We start from the raw sequence: 16,608 nt of genomic DNA on the forward strand, positions 1-16,608 counted from the left end.
GTGACTTTTTTTGTGATTCCCTGTACATGTTATGACTGAGTATTAACCAAAGAAAACATGTAGTTTACACACATACACTTTATGAATTATTAACATAATCTGATGACTCAAATTCAATCTGATAAGCAGATAATAAACATAGTCAAATGTTTTAATAGGTTATGCATTATTGTAATAATTTGGTGTACTTCCAGTGTTAGAATAACTCATATCTCATTGATTGGAATTGAGTTGAATCTGTAGGTTAATTTGGAGAGAATTGCTGGCTTGCTTTTGTTAATTGAGAGGTTTTCTTTGAGATAATTCACAAAAATTAGAAAGTTAATAGTATATCAGATTTCCCAAATTCAACTTGATGAATAATTATTTTGAGTTTCAGAAGGATTTGTGGTCAGTAGGATATAATCTAGTGAGGCTTAATTGTAGGTGGGAGGGAGGCAAAAACTTTCTCAAATATTTTCCAATATTCTGGTGGAACGCCTCCCACCCTAGCCGCAAAACACAAAGTTGGAGGTCACTGTGTGAATAGAAATATCACCTGACTTGACTGCCTCATATAGGAAATGAGTGGGAAATTATTTGCAAGTAATACACTTTAAGTCTTACCTAAGGTTTGCTCCTAGTTTGGGTTAATATAAATAACTCAGGATGTGAACTCCCCGAGGGTAGAGAATTTCTGCTGTGCCTGGGGTGGCCTTCTCACTTACTGCCATTCAGGACAGTGTCAGTGATGGAGGGGGTCAGAGGATTTGGCCTCCAGGCATTTTAAGTTATTTAAACTTGTCTTTGGAAGAGTAGTTTCTTCTAAAATAGGATGTGCTCTTAGTACCCATATGTGTAAGGTGAGGTTTAGACAAAGAACATAATTGTGGACATTCTTGATTATTTGATGTGATATGTCTATGTCCCTTCAGCCCTCGATGGTTGTTCAGTGAACATCTACAGACATGTCACTGTTGGTGACATTACAGACTTGGTGGCAGTTGTTTTCTTTAAAGAAAATATTTTTATTCATTTCAGAGAGGAAGGGAGAGGTAGAGAGAGATAGAAACATCAGTGATGAGAGAAAATCATTGATTGGCTGCCTCCTGCACACCCCACAGTGGAGATTGAGCCCGAAACGCAGGCATGTGCCCTGACTTGGAATAGAACCGTGACCTCCTGGTTCATAGGTCGATGCTCAACCACTGAGCCATGCCAGCCAGGCCAATTGGTTTCTTATTTCCTGGATGAGCTTTTTGCTTGGATTAAATGCTTTTGGTACTCATGGAAGTTTTCCTTGATCATTGGAAATTGGAAATAAGGAATGACTGTGCAGATTCTCCCAGGTAACCCTATTCTTCAAGGCGACTTAAGAAGCGTTTGTTTGGTTGAACCCCAGTGCACTGAAACTCTTGGGTAGGGCTGGAGAATATAGGCATGACTCCTACACCTCTAGCAATTTCCATGGCAGACTTGTTAATTGATGTTGACCCATCCCTGTGAGCTTCAAACCTGAACCAGTGTGGTGTTTTCAGGCAAATAGAGCTGGCTCTAAATATTAAACTATTTGACTTTTATGATTCTGTGGGGTTCTCTCTGTTCCTCTGTTAGTATACAATAAGAGGTGTGTGTGTGTATGTGTGTTTACATTCAGAATCCAATTATAAGTCTCTGAAATCTGTATAGGATTTTAGCAGATTCTGTATTAGAGTTTCTATGAAGTACTCTAAGCATACAGTTCTTCTGTAGAGCGCCTGGGTGCAATCTCTGGTCCACCCCTTGTCCCAGGTCTGCATGTGTTTCTTGTTGGGCTCTCTGCATGGCAGATACTGACCTTGAAAATGTTGGCTGATCCTGTCCTGATGTCCTTGCCTGCACTGGACCAAGGTATGGGCTCCAAGTTCTCTGGTTCAAGCCAAGGGGCTGCTTTTTTCCAACTTGTTTTTAGTTTTCCTTTTGTCATAAAAAGTGGCAAACACAAACTTGTGGAAAATAGTTTACATCCTATATTTTCCAAGTCTTTTATTTAGGTCCTTTTTTTTTTTTTGCACAGATTTGAATAAAGCTCCTAAGTGTGCATTCAAATGATAGTCCATTTTTTGTGTCCGATGGGCAAAGGGGGAAGAAAAGTTGATGTTTTAGAATAATAATACAGGTACTGTCACAAAGCAATTTCTTGAAACCGATAAGAAGTTGGCCACTTCCTAAGTGTAACTTGGAAAATATTTGCCATGATAACTCTGAAAGCTGAGGATACAAAATTGATTTAAAAACAAAACAACTAAAATGCTTAGACATTGAAAAGGGTAAGTTGTAACAGTATTGAAATAGGATTATTCCTGCTGTTAACCAGCAAGTGGCTAAGAATTTGAGAAATACTTGGCTTCAGATCCAGGCTCCATCATCTATAAATGGTGAGAACTTGGGCAAATTCTTTTCTAAGCATCAGTTTCTTCATCAGTAAAATGAGAATAAAAGTAGTAAACTAGTGAATGAGATCACTGTAAACCAATAAAATCAATTTTAGATTATAATAAAGAATAAAAAGCACTTATTCAACCAAAAGGAGCTGTAGCCCTGGAGACACAGATTCAGGTAGCAACCTAAATTGTATCTGAGACAAAGGTCAGGATAGCAAAGTTCCTGCCCAGGCTCTCAATTAGGTCCATTTTATGTAAATTAGGTATCTAATTGTGCAGTACTGAAAGACAAAACCAGAATTTTCCTGCAGTGGCTGACTCCTATGGTGTCAACAAACAGTGCAGAGCGAGGGGAGGGTTCTGGTATACAGAGAATGTGAGAAGCCCCTATCAGGAAGTGGCCACTAGGCTCTTATCTATAACTAGAGGCCCAGTGCACGGATTCGTGCACCAGTGGGGTCCCTCAGTCTGGCCTGCACCCTCACAATCCGGGACCCCTCAGGGGATGTAGTAGTGACTGAAAGCAGCAGGGGGCCGGGGAGGAGCTTGAGCCCAGGCCCCTCAATCCCATTCATCCAGACCCTACTGCACCTGCTGCGCTGCCATGGAGGTGGGAGAGGCTCGCGCCAGCGCACTGACTACCAGGGGGCAGCTCCTGTGTTGAGCATCTACCCCCTGGTGGTCTGTGTGCATCATAGCTACTGGTCGGCTGGTTGCTTAGGCTTTTATATATAGAGATAATAAAAGCGTACTATGATAATTAGACCGGATGTCCTTCCAGACGACCTTCCGGATGAAGCCAGGGCTGTGAGGGAAGCCCAGGTCCTGGGTACCTGCTGGCAGCCGGAGGGAAGCCTGGGTCCTGGGTGCCAGAGGGAAGCTGGTACTGGCAGCTGGGGGAAGGAAGACCTACTCTTGCATGAATTTTGTGCATCGGGCCTCTAGTTGTTTATAAAATTTGGGCCCTCAGTTAACCATAGGGAGTCCATTTTTAGCACATAAATTTTTTCTCAGGATTTACATCAAATGAATCTCCCCACGGTCCCCATCATGCATATAGGTGTTTAGTATTCCTTGATCTTCCACAACCCTCTGATGTTTAAAAAATTAATATTAATGTTGGTTGTTTACTGTGTCTAATATTGACCATGCTCTGTGGTACATGCTGGTCTCACACCAGTAAAACCACAGGATTCTAGGTCACACTCAGTTTAGTATCTTCAGAAATTGCAGTGGCAGCATCCATTCTAGGCCTTCCACTGACATTGTGTTCGTAGGTTTCTGTTCTAGCTTGTGATCCTTAACCCTTTTTCTTTTAGCATCAGATTGGCAGCATGAGACCAAGGAAATCTAGAGGAATTAACCAGAGGCTTGCACTCAGATATGAAACTTATTCTTCCATTCACTCATGTCTTAACCCATAGGCTTGACCATGTAGGGGGCATTCACCTTAGCAGTTGTGATGTACCAGTGAATAAAACAGTCAAAAAGATCCCTGTACCTCGACAAACTAAACTGTAATAACGGAGCTGTATAACAGATGTGAAGGTATTGAAGTACTGTGGGGGAACAGTGGCCAGAACAGATTTGTGCCTCTTGTATAAGGTTGTGTGTAATTTTGTTGTTGTTTTAAACCAGAGGCATCCATCAGAATCATCTTGGGAATTCTTTTTTTTCCAAAGTCCTAGGCTGTCTGGGGGTGGGCCCTAGCTTCTCCAGGAAATTCTGATATTTCGGAAGTTAGGGGGCTGTAGACTATTGCTTCATTAATTTTGATTAAGAATGTTGGCTCCGCTGCTTGAGGATTTGAACTCAAATCTAAGTGTGTCACTTACCAGCTGTGTGGGCTTGGGCAGGTTATTGAGCTGTCTGTGCATTGCCCCCACAGGCTTCCAGGATTGAATGACTCCTTTTACACGGAGCCTTTGGGGTCGTCCTGCTGGGGACCATGAGGGTCCTGCACTTACACTTACAGTCACTGTCCACAATGGGTGAATGTTCCTTGTTTCACCCATCATAGGTCACTGGGCCAAGTTCTAGGGCCTGTTTTACTTCTGAGACTGTATTTAGGCAAGAGTGTTCAACTTGTGTAATTAGCATAATATTAGAATTGAAAAAACCAGTATAGTCTATGGGGTCTAGCTATTTCCCCTTTTCCTTAATTTTGACAAAGTTTAATATATATATGTTTTTCTTGATTTCAGAAAGGAAGGGAGTGGAAGAGAGATAGAAACATCAATGATGAGAAAGAATCATTGATTGGCTGCCTCGTGTAGGTTCCTGACTGAGGATCGAGCCCACAACCTGGGCATGTGCTCTGACCAGAATCGAACCATGACCTCCTGGTTCATAGGTTAATGCTCAACCTCTGAGCCACACTGGTCAGGCTTGATTAAGTTTTTATTTAACAGGAGCTTAAGTAACAAATACACAGTTATAGGTAATGGTTTAAGATTGCAAAAGAATGAATTAAACACAAAATTTTTTAAAAGCAAAGTAATCAAGAAATAAATAAATTGATCAGTGGAACAGAATAGAGGGCCCAGAAATAAACCCACACAAATATGCCCAACTAGTTTTTGACAAAGGTGCAAAAGAGTTCGATAGAGGAAGAACAGGCTTTTAACAAATGATGCTAAAGCAGTTGGGCATCCACAGGCAAAAGAAAAGAAATGAACATCGATGTTAACCTTACAGCTTGAACAAAAATTAATTTAAAATGGATCACAGATTTAAATGTCAACTGGAACACCTTTAGAGGAAAACACAGGAGAAAATCCTTGGCTGTTAGTCAGACTTCTTAGACTTGACACCAAGAGCATAAAGAGATAAATTTGACTTGATCAAAATAAGAAACGTATGCTCTGTGAAAGACCTGCCAGGAGGATGAAGAGACAAGCTACAGCCGAGGATAAAATATTTGCAGAACATTTATCTGACAGAGAGCTGGTTTCTAGAACAGAGAACTCTCAAAACTCATCAGTAAAGAAACAATCCAATTAGAAAATGGGTAAAAAATACAGCAGATATTTGACCAAAGAGGAGATATAGGAGGGTAGATAAGCATATGATTATTTAGATGTTCAATATCAGTAGTAATCAAGGAAATGCAAACTAAAACCACAATGAGATATTACTCCACACCTATCAAAATGGCTAAATGAAAAATAGTGACACCACCAAGTGTGACCAGGATGTGGAGAAATGGATCTCTCATCCGTTGCTGGTGGGAATGTAGAATGGTGCAGCCACTCTGGTGCAAAGTTTGGTTGCATTTTATAAAGCTAAATATGTACTTGCCATATGGCCCAGTAATCACATTCTTAGGCATTTGTCCCAGAGAAATGAAAATTTATGACCACACTGAAACCTCTGCATGAATGTTCATGGCAGCTTTATTTGTAATAACCAAAACCTGCAGACACCCCCGATATCCTTCTGTGGATGAAAGGTTAAACCCATGGTTGGCACACTGCGGCTCGCAAGCCACATGCGGCTCTTTGGCCCCTTGAGTGTGGCTCTTCCACAAAATACCACGGCCTGGGCGAGTCTATTTTGAAGAAGTGGTGTTAGAAGAAGTTTAAGTTTAAGAAATTTGGCTCTCAAAAGAAATTTCAATCGTTGTACTGTTGATATTTGGTTCTGTTGACAAATGAGTTTGCCGACCACTGGGTTAAACAAACTGGTCCACCTGTAAACAAACACCCATTCCATGGAAAGCTGTGCAGCACCAACACTGAATGAACTGTTGATACTTGCTGCCATTGGATGACCTTGGGGGCATTGTGCTGAGTGCAAAAAGCCATTTGCTAAAGGTCATGTGCTGTATGATTCCATGTCTATCACTTTCCTGAAATGTCGGAACTATACATTAAAACAGGTTAGTGGTTGCCAGGGGATAGGGTGGGATGGGAAGGTGGGTATGTCTAAAGGGGCAGCACTAGGCCACTCCTTGGTGGCAATGGAGCAGTACGCGGATCTGCACATGATGTCAGCTGCATAGAACTATATGTGACATGTTACTGCATGCAGAAACTGGTGAAATCTGAATGAGGCCTGTAGTCTCGCTAGCAGTATTGTTCCATTCACTTTCCTAGTTTTGATATTGTACTACAGGTTATATAGGATGTCACCATTGGGGACCCAGGACTTCGTATACTTCCTTTGTAACTTCCTGTGGGTCTATAATTATTTCAAAACGTGTCATGGTTCAACCAGAGAAGCAGAAACAGTAGGAGATAGATAGATAGATAGATAGATAGATAGATAGATAGATAGATAGATAGATAGATAGATAGATAGATAGACAGACAGTACTCCCACGAGGAATTTATCACAAGGGATTGGCTTATACATTGTGGGGGCAACTGAAGGCTGTAGGGCAGGTGGACAGGAAGGGCAGATCATGGTCAGCTGGCAGGAGCTATTTGGAGTCTCCAAGACCAGGGAAAGCCTAAACCTCCTTTCAGAGTTTCATCTGATCAGGCCAGGCCCATCCAACATTACAGTAAACCCTCAGTTTTTCAGACCTCGATTTAATGGGCTTTGGATTTAACAGAAAAAATTCCCAGTTTGTATGTCAGATGTGAAAATTAACACCCTGTTAATTTTAAAATGGTTTAACCAAGATTTGCTTATAATTAAATTAATAGCTTATTTTTTTTTGTTATTCACTGTTATTTTAAACAAATTTTAGCAAATGGGCCATATGTTGGAAAAAACATTGTAGTAATTTCACCAACATAAATATTATATACCTACAAATATAGCCTACAGATTTAAGTCCTAGAGACTGCTCTTAAACAATGTTCTATAAATGATTAGCATGTGATCACACCACATTTTGGGCGGTAGTTGGTTCTGTTGTAACTTGGCATGACTTTCTGCAGCACTTTTAACATGTGTTGGCCGATGTTCCCACCTGCGCTGAGCCACAACCCGGCTGTGTGCATTTGTTTACTCATAGTGACTGGTGAATGCATGTGTTTACTAGGCCTATTCAGTATAAATTTAAAGTTACTGTAATATATATAGAAAATTTTTCTATGAAATTAAGCTTTTCATACATACTTAATTACACAAACATGTCTACATAAGTAAAAACAGGTAAGCTAACTAATTTGTCAGTTTCTTTTAACGTGTATTAGAAAAACCTACTTTATTATATAATGGATTTTGGCTTTAAGGGATATCCCCTCATCCAAATCAATCCATTATATCAAGGTTTTACTGTATCTTTCTTTTGGATAACTTCAACCAATTAGGACTTTAATCACATCTGCAAAAGTCCTTCCAAGCAGCACCCAGATTAGTGTCTGATTGATTGACTGGGACTGCAGTTTAGCCTAGTCAAGAAACTTAATATTGTGACAATTTTTCAGTATCTACCCTTAGATAACATTATTTCATTCTTCTTAATGTGATATGGATGTTTCATAATTTTTGAAAAATGAAATATTCTTTGGTACAATTTGAGGTTGACATAAGTTACATTAGTTAAGAGTTTGTAATTTCTGGCATATTGTAATATTGATATTTAAAAACAAAACTGATTCATTGCTCTTTAATTACTTTAATCTAAAAGCATCATCCATTTAAAAAATCCTATGAATAGGCTTTTGACAGCCAAATTTTACCTTGTTTCTTTGCTTTTTAAACTTTCATTCCCATTTCTTTTCCATCACAAAGTTTTGTCCTATCTGACAGGCTGTCACACTCCTCAGTAACAGAAATATGGACAGAAATTGAAGCTAAATATTTATTTCCTGTAACTGTAAGGCCCCAGGGTTAAAGACATTTATTACAATTATTAGTACACAGGTGAACAAAACAACATAAATATATTACTTTTGTTTATAATGAATTCTTAATATCCCAATATTGTGGATGTATCCTTGTGAAGGTGTGGATTGATTTTAGTTAATTACTGAATTCATGACTTACTGCTTAAAACGAGACAGGTTCATTCAGCATTACTTTTATTTCTCTTTTTAGTTTTTATAGTTTTAAGTTCTGAGAAATGTTGTTCCCATAAATAAATCTGTGGGAGAGGAAAGAATCCCTCAGCTCTTTAAGTTACATGCCAAAAATTATTGTGGTCTATCATCAAAAATAATTTTTGATGATCTGTGAGCTGGATATTTTAACTAGGTCTTGTTAGTTTTGTTGAAAGCAAAGAGCTATGGAACAATAGCTCACCGCATGGTTTTTCAGTTGGTCATTGGAGGCGCTGCCACGTTTCAGACTGGCCCTACATTTGTACCTCCGGTGTTCATTTCTGGATGGACAGTGTACCCAAGTATAATTAGAATGAATATAATTAGAATAAGAAGTAATTTTTTTTAAAAAAGTGAAACAAACAAATTGACCAGAGGTGCTTTCTCAAGGAGAATAATTTTTAGAAGATAGTACTTTCTGGAAGGCAAGGATCTTAAAATTGAGATGCTGGGAACTGGCCCACACCCAGGAACCTCCTGAAAGTCTTTGAGTGCCTCCAGGTTTATGTTTATTCCAACTTGAAGCTGGTTGCCTCAGAACATTGTTTCCTTGACAATTGTTTCCTTTTCCTCCTTTAGGAGGAAAAGGTATATTTCGTCAAAACCACTTTGTCGATGTTGGGCATAAATGAATTTTAATCGTTGTATTCCCTGTGGGACCTCTCCCCGTTAGGGAACTCATCTACTTAGTAGAACTTACTTAGTTGCTCATAGAATGAGAGAGAACAGGAATGAGTGTGTGTGTGTGGGGGATCCTGGGGGATGTTAGTGTTATGTGGAATACTCTTTGGGAAATATCCTATATAATAAAAGCCTAATATGCTAAGTGTCCAGTCGTCTGGTCAGCCATTCAACCAATCAAAGAGTAATATGCTAAGGCCACTCAACTGCTTGCTATGACGTGCACTGACCACCAGGGGGCAGATGGTCAACCAGTCGCTATGATGTGGCACTGACCACCAGGGGGCAGATAGTCAACCAGTCGCTATGACATGCACTGACCACCAGGGGGAAGACGTTCAGACTGGTAGGTTATCTTGCTGCTGGGGTCCTGCCTGGATGACTGGACATGCCCTGGAGCCCTCCTGCAGTCCCTCCCCGGCTGGCCAATCTCCCACGTTCCTCCCTGGCCCTGATTGTGCACCTGTGGGGTCCCTTGGCCTGGTCTGCACCCTCTCACGGTCCAGGACCCCTCGAGGGATGTTGGAGAGCCGGTTTTGGCCTGATCCCGCAGGCCAGGCCAAGGGACCCCACTGGTGCATGAATTTGTGCACTGGGCCTCTAGTCAAATATATGCAAACCTTTTTGTCTGTTTGGTATAGGAGAAGAGTGAATTTTTCAGCCTGTACATGGCCAAGTCAAAGGTCACCCAAGTTAGTTGCAGCATCCTCAGGGTTTGGTGGTGACTAGGTGTCACCAAAGGACAAGTAGAATAATTGTAAAAACAACACCTTTGAGTGACGTGCCATGGATCATGTTCTTATTTTTGAAGCAGAATCTTTTGTGCCCTGATTTTGGGAGGGGGCTGAACAGCCTGTAGCCATGACAGTAGGCTAGGTTTTCACGTGTGCTGTTGGCTACATGGATCTTATGTAAAGGCACTACTTCCCGAGTTGTGTTTTGGAAAATGAGATCTAAGAACGACATGCTTTTCAGGTAATACTGCCTTGTGTTTCAAGTGCTCCTTGTGGCACTCTGACCCCTACAATGGGAGGAGATTCTAAAATTTCCTGGGGCCATAACTGCCGAGGGCTAGAAGATTAATGACTGAAGTCTCAATGAGTGTGCCCCTTGAGATAGGCTCTTGGCTACTGGTGAACACACAGTGCTGTCTCTATGAAGGTGCCCAGTGAGGGCTCAGTTCTTTCCTGTGGTAATTTTCCTTGAAAACAAAACCTCGAGGTCCTTTGGTCCTGGTTCCTGCATTCTCCCAATGGAACCTAGAGGCGGTCAATGCCATGTGACCCACCCGCAGTCCCTCTACTGTGTTTGTCCTTTCTTTCCAGAGCAGCACTAACATTTTGGGATGGTGTTGATAAGTGTAGCAGTTATAAAACCTAGATTTGTCATGTAGGAATCCATTGGGATGGAATGAGTAAAAATATTAAGCATGTTTTTCAGGAAACATGATACTTTAGAAACCTTGTTAATTGTGCATAATTTGTGACATCTCAATCTATTCTGTATAAAGGTTTAAATACCCCTTTCTTGTATTACCCCATGTGCAAACTGAGAATACCAACAATGAAGAAGGTTACATTCTCTATATAAAAAATTCCTATCTCCAATTTATTCTTTGCCCAGTATAAATTGTTTATTACTTTAAATGTGGTTTCTGCTTGGGGCCACCTCCCTTCCTTAGTGCCCATCATTGGGAGCTGACTGTATTGAATTACTCTTATGCACTCTTACAATGAATGTTGTTGTTTTAAGGTCTTCTTTTTCTTTGTGATTCTTTTGTTCCCTAGCGTCGTCCCCCAGACTACAGTAATACTCAACAGTGATCGGCAGAACGCCATTGTAGCCAAGATGGACGACCCCTTGAGCAACAGGGCACCGGATTCCCTGGAAAATATCATTAGCAAGTCAGTAGCCACAACATCATCCCCACCTTTCACTGCCACTGCCACTGCCACTGTGATGAGTCCCCTTGAGGACAAATCAGCATTCTGACTGGGGATTTCTGTCCTCACACGGGCTGAGCCCAAAAGGCACTGTCCACACTTCTTTGTGGTGTGGGGGGGCTGTGCCATGCTTTGGACCGAGGTCCCATCAGATGAGCTGGATAAGAGCAAGAGGTTAAAGGACAGACAGCATTTGGGCATTTGGGACTGTTGTGTTCAGTGTAGTGTGTGGTATCGAGACATGATGCTGTGTTTTCACAATAGTTGGTCAAGCCCTTATCCTCTTACCTGCTCATGGCTTACTCACATCAGTATGTCTGTCTGTCCAGTAGCATGTCAAGTCAACAGATATCCTCATGTAAATTTGCTAAGTGGTGGAGATATTTTAAGGTGATGGCTTTTTTCTCAACCCTTGTCTTTTGAGACATTTTAAACGTAACCTTTTTCAGAGATGGGAGTGTATAAAAGGCATTCTCGCCACCCTTGTGTGATGATGAAGTGAGTTGCGGGTGGCCTTGTGTAGTGGTCGGGGCTCAGCTTTTCCTGATAACATTCCTCCAAGAGGGCTCTTTTGCTTTTTGTTTCCTACCTGTGTCTTCACAATGTTCTGTTTTGCCTATTCTCTCAGTCTCCTCTGCAGATTGTTCCTCCTCCAGCTGTGTCCTGTTTTATTTGTTGTCATAGCCTGGGTGTCTGAGGGCCTGCGTGCTGGGGTGCAGGGAGACAAGGTGAAGTATGGGTGTGTCTAGGTGCTCAGAGGTGGAGGAGGTCTGGCTGGTGGAGAAGAGACAGGGGCAGGTGTGCCTCTTGATGGCTTGGGTGAAGGTCAGCCCTCAGAGTCTGAGCCTTTAGGAGCCAAGTCAGCCTGGACAAGCCTCTGTGGAATCAAGAAAGTATAGCTCCCTTCTCTGGGTAGGGCTAGGATTCGAAACATGTTTTAATGTGTAAACAGGGAAATTGTGCTTCTCTCCCCTTCTCAGTGCTTAGCAGTCCACATTGAAGGGCCATTGAAAGGGTCTTTAAAAAGGCAAGTAGCATGTCTCCAGATAATTTTTTATTTTTTTATTTTTTGAGTACTTTTCGAGCTAGGCTGTGTCCTGTTTTTCTGACAATATCTCATTGCTTCGTATAGGACCCCTGATGGTGGTGAGAGTATTTCATCGGAGATACTTGAGTGGCTTTTTAAACCTACTTAAGTGGTTTTTGTCTGTGGAAATCATTGGGAGTGATAACTGCATTTTCAAAGGCTGAGTCATTTCTAGAATGTCTAACAGTATGGAGTAGATTAGATCAATGGAAGTCTCTAGCCATACTGCCTCCTAATTTACTAGTAGTTTTTCCTTTGACATGGCTTAAAAGTTACTTTATGTGAATGTCAACATTTTGTAGGAATACCTCTGTGATCCAAAAACAGCATTTAGGCCTTGAGTTACTGAAAGCTGTGATTTTATTCCATGATATAAACACTTTTTAAAATTCTTAAAATGTTATGTAGTTTCTTCCAACCTCAAACTATTTACTGGTATCAAATTGCTATTAATCTTAGTAGAGGAGGTGCATGGGAAGACTTGTGCCTACTGCTCCGTGTGAAGTTAGCCTCGGACAAGGGAAGGAAAGAGGAACACGCAGCGACTCATTGCTAGTCTCTGCCTGTCGGTGGTGCTGCTCTCACAACACTGGTGGTGTTTTTGTTTCCTGCTCAGTGCGGTTCCCGGGCGTCGGCAGAACACCATTGTGGTGAAGGTACCCGGGCAAGAAGACAGCCACAATGAGGATGGGGAGAGCGGGTCTGAGGCCAGTGACTCCGTTTCTACCTGTGGACAGTCGGGAAGTCAGAACATCGGAAACAACGTCACCCTCATCACCCTGAACTCAGAAGGTGCGCTCACAAAGCCTTCCTTTCCTTTGCCTGAATAGCATTAGGTACTCCCCACCCCCTTTTAGAAAATTAATATATATTTATTGTTTTTGAAAAGTGATAAAATAGAAAAATGATGAAGAAAGTGTAAATAACCTGGTAAATTCCACATCCAGAGAGATCTATAAATTTCCTGGGCATTTTCTGTATTAAAATACACACTAATTTATGATTTTATAACTTGCTTTTTTATCTTTGCATAGTAGAAATCTTTCCATAGTAATACAGATTTATAAATCATTTTCAGTCAGTTTCACTTATTTAATCAAGTTCTGGAGGCTTTCTAGTGATGGACAGTTGTAATTTTTATAACTAGTGGTATAACTAGTAGTTGGCTTACTGTCTTGGACATTAGGTCTATCCATGCCTCTCTGATGAGGACCCAGCATAGACTCTCAGAGGTGTTGCATATTCAAGCCGGGTCCATGCCACGAGCTGTGTTGTCTCTTCCAATGAGATTTAGAGGTTATAAGTCAGGACCATTCTGTGGTATCATTCTATCAGGAGAAAACATTTTGTGATACATGTTTCATGGACACTGTCCTTGGGAATGCTTCCCCCAGCAGTTTCAATGTTACGAGAACTTGGACTGAGCAGTCTTAGTTGGCACAGTGGTTTGGGGAAGATGATACAGAGAAGGGTGGGTGGAGTCGTCTTTAAGTCACTGCTGTATATGTGATGTTGGAGGAAGAGCTAATCCATTAATGTCTCTTGTATCAGATTTACTACTGACCTGTAGGGCGTCATCTGTTAAATATTTCTGTGAGATTTATGAATGCACTGAGAATTGGATTAGCCGTCTCCTGCCATGTCCTCCCCTAAGACTAGAGCAGCTTGCTCAACTGGAATGTCAAGTCAGCTAGTTAATATTGAAGAAACATTATTAATATGCAAAATGCAAAAGGGCCATAGGCTTGTCTGTAGATTGAGTCATTTTAGTTCCTGATAAGAGCCCAGAGCTACAACAAGACAGATTGTTCTTATCTCCTTATAAAAATACTAGAGGCCTGGTGCACGAAATTCATGCACGGGGGGTGGGGGGGGTGGGGGGGGTGGGGGGGTGGGGGGGGTGGGGGGGTGGGGGGGTGGGGGGGTGGGGTCCCCTATGCCCAGCCTGCACCCGCTCACAATCTGGGACCACTGGCTCCTAACTGCACCCTCCCCCACCCCCACCAGCCTGATCACCCCTAACTGCCTCTGCCTGCCAGTCTGATCACCCCTAACTGCCCCCCTGCCGACCTGGTCACCCCTCACTGCCGCCCCCTCTCCCCTGCCAGCCTGATCTCCCCCAACTGCCCTACCCCCCCCCCCCCCAGCCTGGTAGCCCCCAACTACCCCTCCTGCTGGCCTGGTTGCCCCTCACTGCCCCCCTCTGCTGGCCTGGTCACCCCTCACTAACCCCCCTCCCGGCCTGGTCGCCCCATGCAGCCTGCTGGCCAGTCTTTTGGTTGTCCCTTGCTAATTCCCCTGCCGGCCTGGTCGCCCCATGCAGCCTGCTGGTCAGTCATTTGGTCGTCCCTCGCTAACCCCCCTGCCAACCTGGTCACCCCACGCAGCCTCCTGGTCAGTCGTTTGGTCATCCCTCGCTAACCCCCCTGCCGGCCTGGTCGCCCTACGCAGCCTGCTTGCTGTTCAGTTGTTACTGTGAGGGTGTCGTGACCAATTTGCATATTACTCTTTTATTAGTATAGATTTAAGTGCCTGAAGTTTTAGAGAACCACAGGTATCAAAGTGGTTACTTCTGAAGAATTCCAAATGGTTTGCATGAATTGACATGCTGTTTTATATCAAATTTAGAGTTATTTTATTTATAGCAAAGATACAGTATCATTTTATCCCAGTATTTTGCTCAGGCAATTTCATCTCTCATGGCATGAACTCCATTAGAATGAGAAAGAAGTGCTAACTGTCTCCTCTTGGAGGTTTTTGTCTTGGTGTACTTCTATTTTTGTTAAGTAGGGAAAGTGTTTGGTATAATCCTTTAAAGATTAAGCAGGCTAATTGAGTTAGGGAAACAAATGAGCAATACGGAACAAAAATGGGATCTGTTGACTAATGAAGGGATTTAGTTAATAGTCTTAATGAAGAGTTTAAATTCCTGCTGTTCATGCTTTTGGTAGTTCTTAGAAAACTTGACTAATTCTGTGTATAAAATGTTGGGTACTTACTTTTAGTGAGAGGGTTGTACTTTAGGTATAATTTAATCAATATCAGAGATTGGCCTCATGAATGTTCCAAAGCCCAGTCAGTAAGCTGACTTACATGATAAATATCTGTGATGGCTCATTGGGGTGGTGCAATGTTGTCTGGGAGAAGCATTTTGAATTGCTGTGTTCACAAAACATCAGCCATACATACATAAAGAGGGAATTTAACCAAAAACATTTCTTGATAATTTATTTTACATAAAGCTTTTTTGCATATTTTTATGTGTGATAACATTAAAACATTTTGCTAGTGATCATAAATTGGCTGCCAAGAATAGGATTACAGACAGGTTAATGACCATAATGTAATCAAGAGAAACTAGTATGAGAATGTTGGTGGATGTGTGAGCATGAATGACCATGCAGTGAATGTTGTGCTTGTCCTGATCAGAGTAAAGGTGCTGGAGGGTGATCTAGAACAGGGCTGGGAAAGTGACATCATTTCAGCATCTCATGTTGCGTTTCAGAATCACAGCATGTGACACTGATTAGGGACTTTCTGTCTGTGCCCAGGGGTTCCCACTCCTTTATGCCAAGGGATGCTCTTCAGCACTTGTTTCAGTTATGGCCAAGCTCAGGACATCATCTGTGCTGAGCAGCCAGGAGTTCACAGGGAAAGAAGAAGCCCACCTGGTTCTGCCCTGTAGTCCAGGCTTTGACCTCCAGGACTGGGGTGTCTGGACCTGAGTAGGTGGCCTTGGCCCTCAGTCAGTGGTGTGGTCATGCTTTTTCTATGGAAGTGTGCTCATAGCAACAGGAAAAGAATGGACTCCAGTTCCAAAAGCCATTTGTTTGTTCCCTTTTCCTATATCATTATCCTATATGTAACTCAACCATCTTGAATTGCCAGTTTAAAGCCCCCAAAGTATCAGTCTGTTTACAGCGTAAAGATGTCACATCACTCTTCAGTAAGTGCACGTGTTTGGGCCACAGGTATAAAGTTAACTGTCTAAAACCAGAAAAGGGCCATCAGTTTTTATGGGCTGTTTGGGGTAGGTAGAGTGTTACTGAATGAGGTTCACAGCCAGAATGTAAACAGCTTAGTTTATAAGGGCTCAGAAATTGGTGCCAGGTTCTAAGTACCATGTGATCCAGTGTTGGGAGGACTGGCCCAGCAAGACATACTTTGCAAAGGCTCATTCGGCTCATCCCCAGCCCTGTTCCTCCCCAGCCTGCGGGTTCCCCTGGTCCTCACCTCTGGTATCTTATCTATCACTTTTAAAAGCCACAGCCCTCTTCCCGGGCTTGTCCTGTCATTCCATAGTTCATGCTATTTGCTCCAGAGATTGGTGTAGGAAAGGGATGTGGTGGAGGTAATATTGCATGGAAACATTTGAAGTGTGATTTGAGCATCTTAGAGTGGGTCAGAGGAGAGATATATGAACACTGGGTTTCAGGAGCAGCTTAGGCATGGATTGAGCACTAGGGTTTTAAAAACTGGTGGGTGAACTTAAAGCTGGG

The 16,608-nt window shown here is 42.2% G+C and overlaps 1 protein-coding gene across 9 annotated transcripts in view; it reads left to right on the forward strand.

The window, feature by feature from the left end:
• Positions 1-16,608, forward strand: part of BANP (BTG3 associated nuclear protein) — a 146,118-nt gene that overhangs the window by 50,683 nt on the left and 78,827 nt on the right. For 7 of the 9 annotated variants that reach the window (XM_079759432.1, XM_079759426.1, XM_079759431.1 and 4 more), the window contains 2 exons: positions 10,867-10,983; positions 12,726-12,901. In XM_079759432.1, coding sequence (XP_079615558.1) covers positions 10,867-10,983; positions 12,726-12,901 — 293 coding nt within the window. The remainder of the gene's footprint in view (positions 1-10,866; positions 10,984-12,725; positions 12,902-16,608) is intronic. The other 2 variants (XM_079759433.1, XM_079759434.1) reach the window with 1 other exon arrangement.

This window comes from Cnephaeus nilssonii, assembly GCF_951640355.1.
Source record: "Cnephaeus nilssonii genome assembly, chromosome: 20".
NCBI lineage: Eukaryota > Metazoa > Chordata > Mammalia > Chiroptera > Vespertilionidae > Cnephaeus > Cnephaeus nilssonii.